A 13,733-nucleotide genomic window follows, 5' to 3' on the forward strand; every position below is an offset into this window, starting at 1 on the left:
TGCGTTGTTCCTTCATGACTGCTACTGTGTCTTTTGTTCGTTTCATATAATTGGGAATGTTGAAAAATGGAAACAGCTCATAGCCAAACTCTCTGGAAACTAAATAAATGTTTTTACACTTTTACTTTTACGAGTAACAACAAAAAACACTGCTATATTTATGTGGCGTAAAATGGGGGCCTTACAAAGTACCATTTTCTCCATGCCACTACCTTAGTGGAGACATCTGACACCCCACAATGGTTGTTAGGTGTGTACACACACACACGCACACAAACGCACACAAACGCACGCACGCACGCACGCACGCACGCACACACACACACACACACACACACACACACACACACACACACACACACACACACACACACACACACACACACACACACACACACACACACACACACACACACACACACACACACACACACACACACACACACCAAACTACCTAGGCCCTAAGGTCAAAGTTTGAAGAGAGAGAGTGCTTAAAGAAGTTGCAGTATTAATCAAAGTGACAGGTAAATTAGGGAGCAGCATGATTTCATATTCATTTTCCCCTTCTATTACAGAGATATTACAGGATTTCATCATCCCGATGCCTTATCCCAGACGGTACGCCCATAAAATGCCTGAGTTAGATTGAGTCGTTCGCCAAAACGAGTGGAGAGCCTATCAACTAGTGGCTGAATCGACCATCAATCAAAACTATGGAAACGGAACCCTAAACTCTTGGATACTATACACCGCCTTGGGCCTGCATACTGGCGACCATGTCCATAGCTTCACACTTTCCCTCCATCTTAACTGTCGTAGCCCCTTAATGCGCGCCGTACCTCCAGTGGCACGCTGTAATAATGAGCAATGTCTACGTCCATACTGTCTATGTCCATGTATGAGTACTGTCTATGTCTATACTGTCTATGTCCTTACCTAGATTAGTCTATGTCTGCATGGGAGAGCAAGAAACGCAATTTCAAATTCTTTGTATGACCAGTGCATGTAAAGAAATTGACAATAAACTTGACTTGACTTGACTAATAGTCATTGAAATGTAACTACCATAGCACTACAATACTATGACACAACACAGGCCCTTTAGTAATGCACCACAACTTGGTCATTACCATACTGGTAACAACAAATATATAAAGCCGCGTCTTAAGGGGTTAAGACAGTTTATGTCAGTCTTCATAGAAGCCTTCTTTTGAAAGGCCATGGCAAGTTAATGTATGCACTGTCAGGAGATGTTTTTTTAATTTTAATCCATAGCTCTGTTGTCCTTTGGTAGAAATGCTACATTGATTAAATAATAGATTTATAACAAATGCGAATTGAATGGGCAGTAAGAAAATAAACCAAAAGGTTAGTTCCAGTTGCTCCATTCGTTTAGTTGTAGCCTCCAGGTGTGTGTGTGTGTGACAATTCCTCCACAACTTCAATACCAAACTGTGCACAGTGTAATGATGGTGGAGTTTCAGTGAAATCCATGCACGTACAGTATATTGTACCAGGTACTCCTATTCTTTTTTTATCGCCAGCAATAGAGCCATTGGCTGATTCACGCTGGGTGCAGACCTAACATTGTCTTTAAAATGGTTACTGCCTTTAACTTATGTCAGTTTACTGCTTTAGCTACTTGTTCACTCATTATTGCCCTGTGTACTGTGCTAAGTGGATTAACTATGAGGTCTAGGTGAGGATGGCAGCCTTCTCCAGTTGAGGTATAGATTTCACTATTAGAAGAACAGGAAACAGGGGGCACTGTGGCGCAACGTGCTAAGCCCCCCACATTTGGCCTTGCATACCCATGGAAAACCCTGGTTCAAGTACGGCCGGGGTCATATCCCAGCCCTACCTCATATCTCTCTCCTGCTCATTTCCTGTCTCCTATCACACTGTCATGTCACAATAAAGGTCCAAAAAGCCCCCAAAACATACTTTAAAAATAGAAGAACAGGAGACAAAGTTAAGGGGTGGGTAATGCATTTAACACGCAGCACTATCTTTCTCCAACTCTCCTCAACCTTTAAGTCTCTCTGTCAACGTGTCTCTGTCAAAAATAACTTCTGTGAGCCAGCATTTCACCAGTCACTGTTCTGTGTAAATGGGTCTTGAACCTAGGTAGCCCCTACCCTCACTCAAGTGTTAAAGTGGTGGTGCATTTTTTTAATTCTTTATTCCTTATCAATGTTACTGATACTGGACTCTGTTACTGCCCAAAAGTGGAGATGCACCACTGCGTCCCCTTTTCTGGCACCTGTGCCCTCACTCTCTGTCAAAGTGTCTCTGTCAAAAAGAACTTCTGTGAGCCACCATGTCACCAGTCACTGTTCTGAGTAGATGGGTCTTGAACCCAGGTAGCCCCTTAACCTCACTACCCCAGTAGCCCTCACCAGAGACAGACAGACAGACAGACAGAGAGAGAGAGAGAGAGAGACAGAGAGAGAGAGAGAGAGAGAGAGAGAGAGAGAGAGAGAGAGAGAGAGAGAGAGAGAGAGAGAGAGAGAGAGATACAGATACAGATACAGATACAGATACAGATACAGACAGACAGCAGGTTTTGTGATTAAATATTGCATGGGTTGGGGATTTGCAACACAGGCTAATGAGCATTGAGACCACTAAACCACACACAGGTACAGTATGTGCCCCAGGCAAACCTTTCTGCACTGCATTCCTCTCTGCACTGCACTGCACTGCACTGCACGAGGCCCACACCACACATAAGCTCCCTATTCACCGCTGGGCCAGACCCCTGTGGGCCCCAACACCGCGACTGCTTCTTCACCTCCAGGGGTCAACTGCTAATGGGGGCTGGGGGCCCTGGTCTTAAGGAGAAGTACTGATAACACCCAAGGAAAGGGATGGACCGAAGGGGTCTGACCTGAGCTCAGACTCTCTGCCTGCCAAAGAACCTTAGGAAGCGAAATAACTCCAAGTTAAGCCCAGACTGTCCCACCAAGCAGGATCCCTCTCTGCACTGCATTGTGGGAGAACCACATCACACACAGGCTCACCGGCCAACCTCTTTTGCTCACCCAGGCACCCAAGACCCTGGTTGGACAGTGCTACATTCATCCCTGTGATAACCAAGGCATAAGAGCGTGATGACGTATGTCACGCAGGGGGAGTAGAACTAGTGATCACGCAGTGTACACCTGTATTATCATTGTGCGAGTACCCACTAAAGATACCAGTCAACTCCAGTCAAGTCTCAGTCTGATTTATTCAATTCATTTTAATGACCGCGGAAGCTGCAGTCATTACAGTGGCGACGAGGATTCAAAACGGAAAACAAAGGAGAGGACGGACAACGCTTTCGTCAAACTTTGGAGAGGAGAGGAAAACCGAAACCGGAGCATTGGAACAGGGAAGCGTGAGTGCTAACACCCATGAATGCAACTAGCCAGCTAGCGCAGCAAACGCCTGACTACTGAAGCTAAAATGTTTAATGCAGCCTTGGCAAGCCACTCTCCTCAACCCTTTGACACGGAGACAGATCCGAGCTCTCTAGGCACGAGATGGAGTAAGTGGACACAACGCTTTGAAAACTTTCTCGTAGCGATGAACATTGTGAGTGATGCTAGGAAGAGGGCACTGCTTCTGCACGTAGCTGGGGAACGAGTGCATGACATATATGATACTCTCTCGGATGACGAGGATGATTATGCAGCAACAAAAAAGAAGTTAGATGACTACTTCACTCCGATGAAAAACACCCAGTATCTTGTGTACAAATTCAGGAAAGCAATTTTTTCTCTGAAAGATCAGTTCAGCAGGTGGTCTTCCTGTTGTGCTATGAGGCGTTGCTCTGTACTCACGTAGGAAGATGTTCAGCTGCTGCTTCCAGGAAGTTCCAAGCATTTGTGAAATGCGCACTGTCTTCCCAATGGTCCGCATGAATCTTTCAGCAGTTGCATTTGCTTGCGGCCACAGAGGTGTTATTTTCCTGTGTTTGAATCCCATGTAGCTGGCAAACTGGGAAAACTGTGAGCCGTTGAAAGGAGGCCCGTTGTCAGTCTTGAAAACGGATGGAATTCCGAACATGGAGAATACAGCATCCAGTCGGGGTATCACTGCGTTTGCTGAGATGCAGCGAAGGACCTCAACAATGGGGTATCTTGAGTAGTCGTCCACTATGACTAACAGGTACTCTCCTGATGGGAGCGGCCATAGAAATCAGCACTGACAGAGTGCCAGGGTGCTTCAGGCAACTCGGTCATTCTGAGAGGTTCGGTCTTGGTGACAGGGGTATTAACTAAGCAGGCTAAACAGTTTCGACAGATAGCCTCGACCTGTTGGTCAATGTTAGGAAACCACACTTTCTCCCGGAGGAGCTCTTTGGTCTTGCCTATGCCCTGATGGCTTTCGTGGGCAAGCGCTAGTACTCGCTGCTGTAAGGACAGTGGTATGACAATTCTGCAGCCTCGGAGTATGATGTCTCCATCCGCAGACAGTGTGAGTTCTCTGCTATTGTTTCTGAATTGCTGTAACACAGCTGCATTTGGCATGTCACTTTTGATTGTGTGCCAGGTGTTGTTCTTGATGCATTTACTGACCAGTTGCAGAGTGGTGTCCTTTATTGTTTCAGCTTTTATCTCTTCTAGCGTCATCGCCTTCGGAGTCGCCTGGATCGAGACGAAGTTCACGTACTCCTCTGCAACCTTACTGGTTCTTGTCTCGGATGTCAGTGTTGGTCTTGGGTGTCTGGACATGTAGTCGGCAGGCTCCCTTTCTGTAGACCACACGGTAATTGTAGGGCTGCAGCCGGAGACCCCATCGCTCTATTCTGGCAGGTGGCTTTGACCTTGGGTTATTCCAGATCAGTTCGAGCGGCTTATGGTCAGTGACCAGGGTGAATGGGTGCCCATAGATGTAGAGGTGAAAGTGCTCGCAGCTCCATACAATTGCTAGGGCTTCACGTTCAGTCTGTGAGTATCTTCTCTCGACGTCAGTTAGCGCGCGGCTGGCATACGCTATGATGTGGTTCTCTCCCTTTTCTTTCTGAGTGAGAATGGCACCCAGTCCCACAGGACTGGCGTCAACTATCAGTTCTGTCTCTTTCTTCGGGTCGAAGTATGACATGGTGGTACTGCTTGTCAGTCTCTCTTTGAGCAGTTCGAGCGCAGCTGACTGCTCCTCACCCCACTGCCAGGGCGTGCTTTTCTTGGTGAGCTCCCTGAGGGGTGCAGTGATTGTTGAAAAATCCTTGATAAACCGGGAACAGTAATTGGCCATGCCGAGGAGGCTTCGTATTGCGGCCGGGTCTTTGGGTGCTGAGGCCTGATGAATGGCCGCCACCTTTTGAGGGTCAGCTGAGATGCCGTCGGCTGAGAAGATAAAGCCAAAAAATTCAAGTCGTTGCTTGTTGAACTCACATTTGTTGCGGTTGAGTGTCAGACCACACTCCTTCAGTCTTGCAAACACCGCTGTCAGGGCGTCGTCATGTGCTTTTTGAGAGGCACCAAAGACAATGATGTCATCGCTTAGGTTCTTGACACCTTGGATGCCGTGCAGAGCCTGACATATGGCATTTTGGAAAACTTCAGCGGCCGATGATATGCCGAAGTTCAGACGCTTGTATCTTCTGAGCCCCAGGTGAGTAGTAAAGGTGGTTATGTAGCGGCTATCTGGATGTAGCTCGAGCTGGTGGTATCCCAAGGCATAAGAGCGTGATGACGTATGTCACGCAGGGGGAGTAGAACTAGTGATCACGCAGTGTACACCTGTATTATCATTGTGCGAGTACCCACTAAAGATACCAGTCAACTCCAGTCAAGTCTCAGTCTGATTTATTCAATTCATTTTAATGACCGCGGAAGCTGCAGTCATTACAATCCCTTCACTACACTACAAGACACCCACACAAACACACACACACACATGCGCGTGCACACACACGCGCACACACACAAGTCGCCAAACCCCTGCGTCTGCCTCCTACAAGGCAATAAAGGGCTCCTGCTCATCTGCCCATATAAATGGACTCTAACTCAGTTAGCCTGCGGATACAGCATTCATAGCGCAGAAGAAAACGATCATCAATTTCAGCTGGCCCTCAGGCAAGATCAGGAGACTGTGCGGTGCTGTGCGGTGAGACGCGGTGAAATGCAGCAAAGGAAAGGGAGAAGAAATTATGGCCACAAGGAGAAAAACACAGAGGAAGCGAGAGAGAGAGAGGGGGGGGGGGGGGGGTTGAACAAGGACAGACATTATGGCAGACTGTATAGAGTCTAGTGTGCAGAAACAGTGTGAATGAGAAAGAAAGACAGAAAGAAAGAAAGAAAGTGTGCGTGTGTGTATGTGTGTGTGTGTGTGTGTGTGTGAGAGAGAGAGAGAGAGAGAGAGAGAGAGAGAGAGAGAGAGAGAGAGAGAGAGAGAGAGAGAGATTACAAGAAAAAGTGGCTCCAATGTGCATGTGATGCGCCTGTGTGTATGTGTGTGTGTGAATGTAATGCGTGTGTGTGCGTATGCATGTGTATGAGTGTGGTGGGGTGATAGCTTCTCCAACAGCACCATCTTTTGGTGAAGTAATGTGGAGACAGCACCTACAGTAAGTACACCTGGAGTGTGCCACCATCCACAGCTTTTTACATATTATTTACAAATATATACAACTAATACACTGGTGATTAATGTTCAATTACATGTTTTCTTTCCCTAAGTTCACAACCCCACTTTCCCATCATTGACAGGGAATGATAACTTGAAAAGGAAAGAAAATGTACAACATATTGTTTTGACATCTACGGTCTGTTTGCATTACAATGGCAGGCTAATTGCTTTGGCACTGGCTGGGTGATGTGACCTGTGTAGCAATCGTATCAAACTGCTAATTAGAAGTTGTCGTTAGCTGTCATGTGCCAGCTCTTGCCTAATGTGGTGACACTCATTGGGTGCTATGACCTGTGTAGAACTAGTATCAAAGTGCTAATTGGCTGTTAATGCTAGCTGTCATGATGTTCTTGGCTAGTGCTGTGACACTGATTGGGGACTGTGGTCTGTGTAGCAGCTGTATCTGATGGCTGATTGGCTCCCAGTATTGCCATGTAATATCTTAATGGCATGTCACTTCTCATTAATGGCCATTAGGAAATCACTGGAAGCTTTCTCAGTTTTTCTCGCCTTTTGTCACTGTGAGTATTGTCTGTGAGTGTACTTACATATGCTTATCATAGTACTATTGGATGCTTTTTTTCCTGATGACACACTGGCTCGGCTCCAATGTATATAGACCCTTTTCAATTGTGATGCCCAAGCAACTAATTTCACTTTTTAAAGTACACTGTAGTGTGTCTGGTACACTTTGAAGAATACAAAATGGTAAGCAACAATAATAAGATAAAAGAGAGAAAAGATGTAGCACGGGCTATCAGGCTCGTTTGAAATGGTCTCCAAAATGTCTGAATAAACTGTGAAAAATAGTCAAAATATGCATCGTTCACCAGTAAAATGCTGTAATAGTCACTGAAAAGACTTACAGTACAGAATTGACTATTGGGCTACTTTACAACTTGGTCATTGCTAATCTGGAAAACAGCAAGTTTGTTATAGGGGTCATGTCTAAACAGACTAACCAACCAATCAATCAATCAATCAATCAATCAATCAATCAATCAATCAATCAATCAATCAATCAATCAATCAATCAATCAATCAATCAATCAATCAATCAATCAATCAATCAATCACTGCAGAGCTGCAGTGTGTGAACGTCAACTCTTTCTATTGTCAGATGTGCCTTGGTCCTGCACTGCACTTGGCCTCAGTGAGGTGGGATGAGCATACCTTTACTCTCCTGAAGCAGGTGAGGTGCCACCTGAGATGCGGTGCTGCTTGGGCAGGTGAGGTGAGGTGCTTACCTGAGATGCGGTGTTGCTTGGGCAGGTGAGGTGAGGTGCTTACCTGAGATGCGGTGTTGCTTGGTGGAGACGCGGTTGCTGCCCTGAATGCTGCAGCACAGGTGGAGCATGGCGAACATGGTCAGGATCATCACCACACTCTGCAGTAGCAGCGTCAACTCAAACTGCTTGCCAATCCTGCACACAGAGACCAGACCAGAGGTGCATTTCTTGAAAGTGTAGTTGTTAGCCAACCAGCAACTTGGGTAGTTTTATTTATTTTATTTCTCATTTATTGTACAAGGGTAGTCACATTGATGCAATTGCCTCTTTTCCAAGTGAGCCCTAGATGCCAGTGGGAAATTGCATTGGAAACAACAAAGTAGCTAACGTAGTTAGCAGCTATGGTTTCGAGAAATGCACCCCAGAGTTGTATGAAGTAGAAGTACTCTTACAGATGTAATTACAAAACTAGTAGTATGATATTACAAATTTGAAACCAAGTAATATCATAATATCCTACCAGTAGTGTTGTAATTACACAAGAGTACTTTTACTTCCACTTCATACAACTCTGAAAGAGACACACAATGTTAAAAAGGTTGGAAGGATATCCAATGCACTCTTATTCTTGAATTAAAAAAAAAAAACTTTTAATGGAGCTAGAAACTGAGCTAGTTGATTTTTTAACATAGTAAACAGGCCCGTAGCCAGCCTTGTGGTAGGGGGGGATCTTTTCCCCCCGAAAGTGGACTTCATTTGGCTCCCTATTCCAATGTCCCCAAATACACAAACACGCTTCAAATATTTTAATTTAGACATATTTTATTCATTATGAGTTTGCTGTGAGTCTGTTGCTGTCCTTAATTGTTTGTCTGTTGCTCCCCATTCTTAACATAAATGGATATGAATTGCTTCTAATTACTGCTATCTGACTGTTATTTTCATTGTTGGCCCAGTGTTGGGGGGTACGAGTGGGGGTGGGGGACGGGAGGGGGGGGGGGGGGGTTCGAACGAACCCCTTGAACCCCCCCTGGCTACGGGCCTGGTAAACTTGCCAAGAGGTTTCAAGTTGTGATGGCCTTGTTCGGGGCTTTAAAAATCGACATGATGTCGACGCTCATGCAACATCACTGAGCAGTATTAACTGGCAGCCTCTTAGTGCACACACTACACCTTTGGTAACACATCACAAGGTACAATAGTTACATATATTTCCAACTCAACTATAACATCAGCTGCGGCACCCTACAGAGGAAATTGTTCAACATATTAATCTGTAGCTTGCATTTTCAACTTGCTGGAGTTAGATGAAACAAATATTTTGATACATTGCATAATAAAAAAAAAACATGAATCCACATACAGACTATTTTAATCCAAGGAGTTATTTGGTTGCTATTTTCTCATTAGTTATAACGCAACATGGCTAATCAGCAGACCAGCATGTGACTTACAACAATTACCCAATCAGGACGTCAGGAGTTTGGCATGCTGTTGCTTGGCAACATTGCTAACGTGTTTCCCCATGCATCATCATCACATGGGGTCACAAGCTTTGGCCAACAAAAACAAGATGTTTTTTTACAGGTTGGCCAAAAACACAGATAAACAATGACAAACCCAAAACATACTATAACAATCTCACAATTTACACAGTATACATAAGTATAGTGCAAGCAAGTCACTTTGGATAAAAGTGTCGGTTACACTTGACGCCGTCATCATATGTATGACATAACAGTGTCATAATGGTGACAAAGTGTCATGACACAGTCATGAATGAGTCAAACATGATGTCAATGTCATAAACGTTTTACGGTCATGAAAAGTTGACATTATTAGGGCTGTCTTAACCATAACCACATGTCACTCGGCCAAACCAAATGACATTGACATTTATGAAACATGAATGACTGTGTTACGTCATTACTGTGTTATGACAAGGTTATGTGTTATGTATGACAACGGCATCAAGTTAACCTGTTAAGGCACAGCGTTATAAATGTGCTGTTACCAGAATGGCAATGGCCAAGTCGTAGTGCTTTACTAAAGGCCCTCTGTTATGTCATAGTAGTGTAGTACTATGGTAGTTAACTTTTCGACGACTGTGCGGCAGCCTCCAGAGCTGGTGTGTAAATGTGGGCAAGTCTATGTATGTATGTGTATTTTGAAAGCGCTTTGAGATAACTTTAGTTGTGATATTGTGCTTTATAAATACAAGTTGTATTGTATTGTATTACAGCATGATACTAGACGCACGACGTGCATTAAGGGGCTACGTGATACCAAAGCGTCTGCTATGCGTAAGTACCATAAAGTCATGTCATGTCATGTCATGTCAATGCAATGTAATGTCATGTCAATGCAATGTAACGCCATGTCTCACCAGAAGAAGATGCGCAGGATGTTGGCGATGAGCAGCACCAGGCAGACGCGTGTGGAGAAGCCCTCGGTGTTGCCGCTGCGGGTGATCTCCTGGTACTGGGGCACGTAGGGCACCGAGCCCCCCAGCACCATCACGCTGGAGGCCAGCCACGACATCAGGCCCCACGAGGCCTCCACCTCCTCCTCCGCCATGTCCAGACCACCGTCCATGCTGCACCGCGGTGCTGTAGCCTTCTGACTTGACTTAAGGCTTACTGTGGTGGCCTACTGTGTGTGTGAGTGTTTGTGTGTGTGTGTGTGTGTGTGTGTGTGTGTGTGTGTGTGTGTGTGTGTGTGTGTGTGTGTGTGTGTGTGTGTGTGTGTGTGTGTGTGTGTGTGTGTGTGTGTGTGTGTGTGTGTGTGTGTGTGTGTGTGTGTGTGTGTGTGTGTGGCTTTTAGTGCTGCAGACTCATGGCTTGGAGGGCTGTAGAGAGAAGGGGAGGGGGCAGAGCAGGTGTTGTGATTTATTAAATAACTCAGAGGTGGCGATTTAGAACAGAGCAATTAGACATGACCACAAAATGCAGATGTGGAGAACATGCAAGGCAAACATCCAAATTATAAACCCTGTGTTGGAAAATTAAGATAGAAAATATTGTTAACAAGTAACAGTGTACACAGTAAAAAAGTAGTGTTAATTAAACACTTTAAAGGCTACTCTGGGATCAAATAAACTTTAACTTTGCAGGCTTTTAATTAACACTGCATTTCACTGTGTGTACAGCAGATGCATTTGCTCAGGATAAAAGAGGAAAAAAAGAAATTCTGAACAATTTGGACACATGCATTTTCATTACATTTTGAGCCAACCAGATAGACTTACCAGAGGGAATATGATGGCTACAGAGGGTTAACTTGTGATTAATTTCTTAAAACAATCCTTAGGTAGAAACTCAAGATAAATAAGTTACCAGAGCCATAGACAAAACCGGCTCTGCTAAATACCAACGATTTGCTAGATTCTAATTGCCAAGCAACAATGATCAAATCTCAACAATGTTTCTCTCCAAGGAAACGGACCATTGAACATTCTTCAAGGTTTAAAAGGGTCGAAGTTGACCCAGTGCTGAGCCATTCTTTGCCTCCCACTTAACACACTTGCACCTTTCACAGGAACTAATTCCTGACTTCCCATGCATAGCTGCCCCACTTTCCAAGTCTACAAGGCCTAGCGCTGAGGTGCGCCCAGCCAAAGAATGCATGTGTTTACATTTCTGTTAGGTCATGATACACTTACTCAAATGCCAATGTCTTTTTTCAGCAGCATATTTAAACGGTCAGTGTAGTCCAATTTTGTAGCTTAAGATTACTCTATTTCTAATGAAAACTGAGTAACTCAGTGATTGTGCATCATGTGTGAGCTGTCTAAAGCAGAGAAACGGCCTTGACATACCGGTATGGAGAAGTGCAGATTTCACCCACAGAACAAAGATTCTCAATGCACAGTGGTTAACAAGGACATAGACATCTAGCATAGGCCTACATCTTATAAGCCTACACACAATACCATAGGTCAGTGTTTCCCAACCTTTTTTGTCTTGTGTACCCCCTAAGCATTTTCGTTGTGCCATGAGTACCCCCTAAGTAAAATTTTATATCGCTTTCTCTATCCCAATGTAACTAAGCTCCATGCATTTGTTAAAATTATATTTTTCCAAGTACCCCCTGCAATGTGCTCACGTACCCCTAGTGGTACACGTACCCCTGGTTGGGAAACAGGGCCATAGGTAATGCAAAATACATGTCAATGCAACTACACCAGGCTACAATTATTTATGGGCTTATAATGGTCTAAACTGGTCTTCTCAAGTTCAAGTTAATATGATCTGCAAAGGGTGTTGCTCATTTCCTCATGATGAGAACTCACAAGTAGGCCTAGATCAGCAATGGGACTTCAGGTTCCGTTTTATGAATACTTCTTCAGTCCAAGATCAGCAAACACCCGGCCCAGCCTGCACACACTACTACTTGAAAATCCTGATCTTACATAACTCTTTCATTCCACTGGGGGGTTGGGTTGAACTTGTTGCCAAACTGTACAGGAGCAGCACACACCTCCGTCTTGTCTTTGTTTCCTAAAGTGTGTGTACATCCACACCACACCTCTCCCTCCCATGAAACAAATAGGAACAGTTCTGAAGAATGGTTGCTACATGCGCTGCGGTCGCGGTTTATGTTTCAATGGGGCGTGCACTTCTCCAAGCGTGAGGGAGTAACATGTAGTACGAATTTGCCTCTTATTTCTCCAGCTAGATTGGTTTAGGTGTCGCGGGAACTTCGGATGCACCGGGAAAAGGACACTCACTTGAGGAACTTGCAAAGCACAAATCCCACGCGTAAATGTATCCTCCTTGTCTAATAATAGAAACTCTTGATAGACATGCCAGTTGGATGGCTGCATAAGTTACCACCTGGCGACATAATATTGTCCTTGAGGAATTGACCATTCAAACAAGCCAGAAAACATGATCGTCTATATTATGAGGCCAGAAGTGATTTATACATGCGTAATTACAACATATGGACACAATATATAGGCTATATGTTCACGTGGCGACGACTTTTCACTGAAGAATAAATGTCCTGTTCAAACCTATTAAAAATCATCTGGTCATAGCATTTACCTGAGGAAAGAACACAGAGTACTCCTCTTCACCCAACACACGCGATGGGACAGCAAAAGTCAACAACGACAACAACAGACACAAATCCAAAACACCCCCGCGTGCCTCGCAAATGTGTAAGATTTAGCAGTAGCTCGTGCGCTTTGGCGAAGACCTAAACACGGAAAAGACGCAAAATGCCAGAGGCTACGGAATTGGCAGAGTGTTGAGGGATACGGTCGATTTTATAAAAACGTACCTTCTGGCAGGCGCTGTTTCTTTTGACAATTCGGGACGTCAAAGTTGGGTTCAGAGTGGGCTTGACCTATGGGGCTAAGCAAGCAAGCAAGCCACCACAAGCATGCTACTGGATTACATTGGAAGGGACAGTGAGTGACATTCGCATTTGAAAGTAGGTATAGCCTAGTCCTTAAACTGTAATTTATCAAATGTGCTATTGATCACAAAAATGCATCTAAAATATATTATATAATGCGCACTGAATATGTATTGAGCGTCATACCTAATAGGAAAGATATTGGGTTAGGCTATGACTAATACCGTAGATTATAGATATAAATGATATGGCTTCCCCCAAAGATCCCATATGAAAATAAAATGCAACGTTGTTTAATGAAGAACTATTAGAAGATACATTTCTGTGACTCGTCTGGATCAATGGATTCGCTTTCAAAGAGCAACACATCGTCCAGCAGTAAGTTTGTTGCTCTGAACTAGAGGTTGTAGTTCTATTCTTTTAGTTCAGGGTTGCTTGATACATTGTTTTTCATAGTAGCAATTACAGTCGGAATTCTCTGTTCATTGGAGAGGAAACTCTCGCGAGATGTGTGTATGC

General features: G+C 44.5%; 1 protein-coding gene across 3 annotated transcripts in view; it reads right to left on the reverse strand.

The window, feature by feature from the left end:
- The window catches only part of si:dkey-246g23.2 (solute carrier family 66 member 2), a 112,291-nt gene extending 98,676 nt beyond the window's left edge, over positions 1 to 13,615 (reverse strand). The window contains exons 1-3 of one of the 3 annotated variants that reach the window (XM_063196837.1): positions 13,137 to 13,615; positions 10,237 to 10,698; positions 7,912 to 8,045 (exon numbers count right to left, since the gene is read on the reverse strand). In XM_063196837.1, coding sequence (XP_063052907.1) covers positions 7,912 to 8,045; positions 10,237 to 10,445 — 343 coding nt within the window. In that variant the 5' untranslated portion in view covers positions 10,446 to 10,698; positions 13,137 to 13,615. Of the gene's footprint in view, positions 1 to 7,911; positions 8,046 to 10,236; positions 10,699 to 11,097; positions 11,747 to 12,141 lie in introns of those variants that run through there. The other 2 variants (XM_063196839.1, XM_063196838.1) reach the window with 2 other exon arrangements.
- Positions 13,616 to 13,733: the final 118 nt, after the last annotated feature.

This window comes from Engraulis encrasicolus, chromosome 4 (assembly GCF_034702125.1).
Source record: "Engraulis encrasicolus isolate BLACKSEA-1 chromosome 4, IST_EnEncr_1.0, whole genome shotgun sequence".
Taxonomy (NCBI): domain Eukaryota; kingdom Metazoa; phylum Chordata; class Actinopteri; order Clupeiformes; family Engraulidae; genus Engraulis; species Engraulis encrasicolus.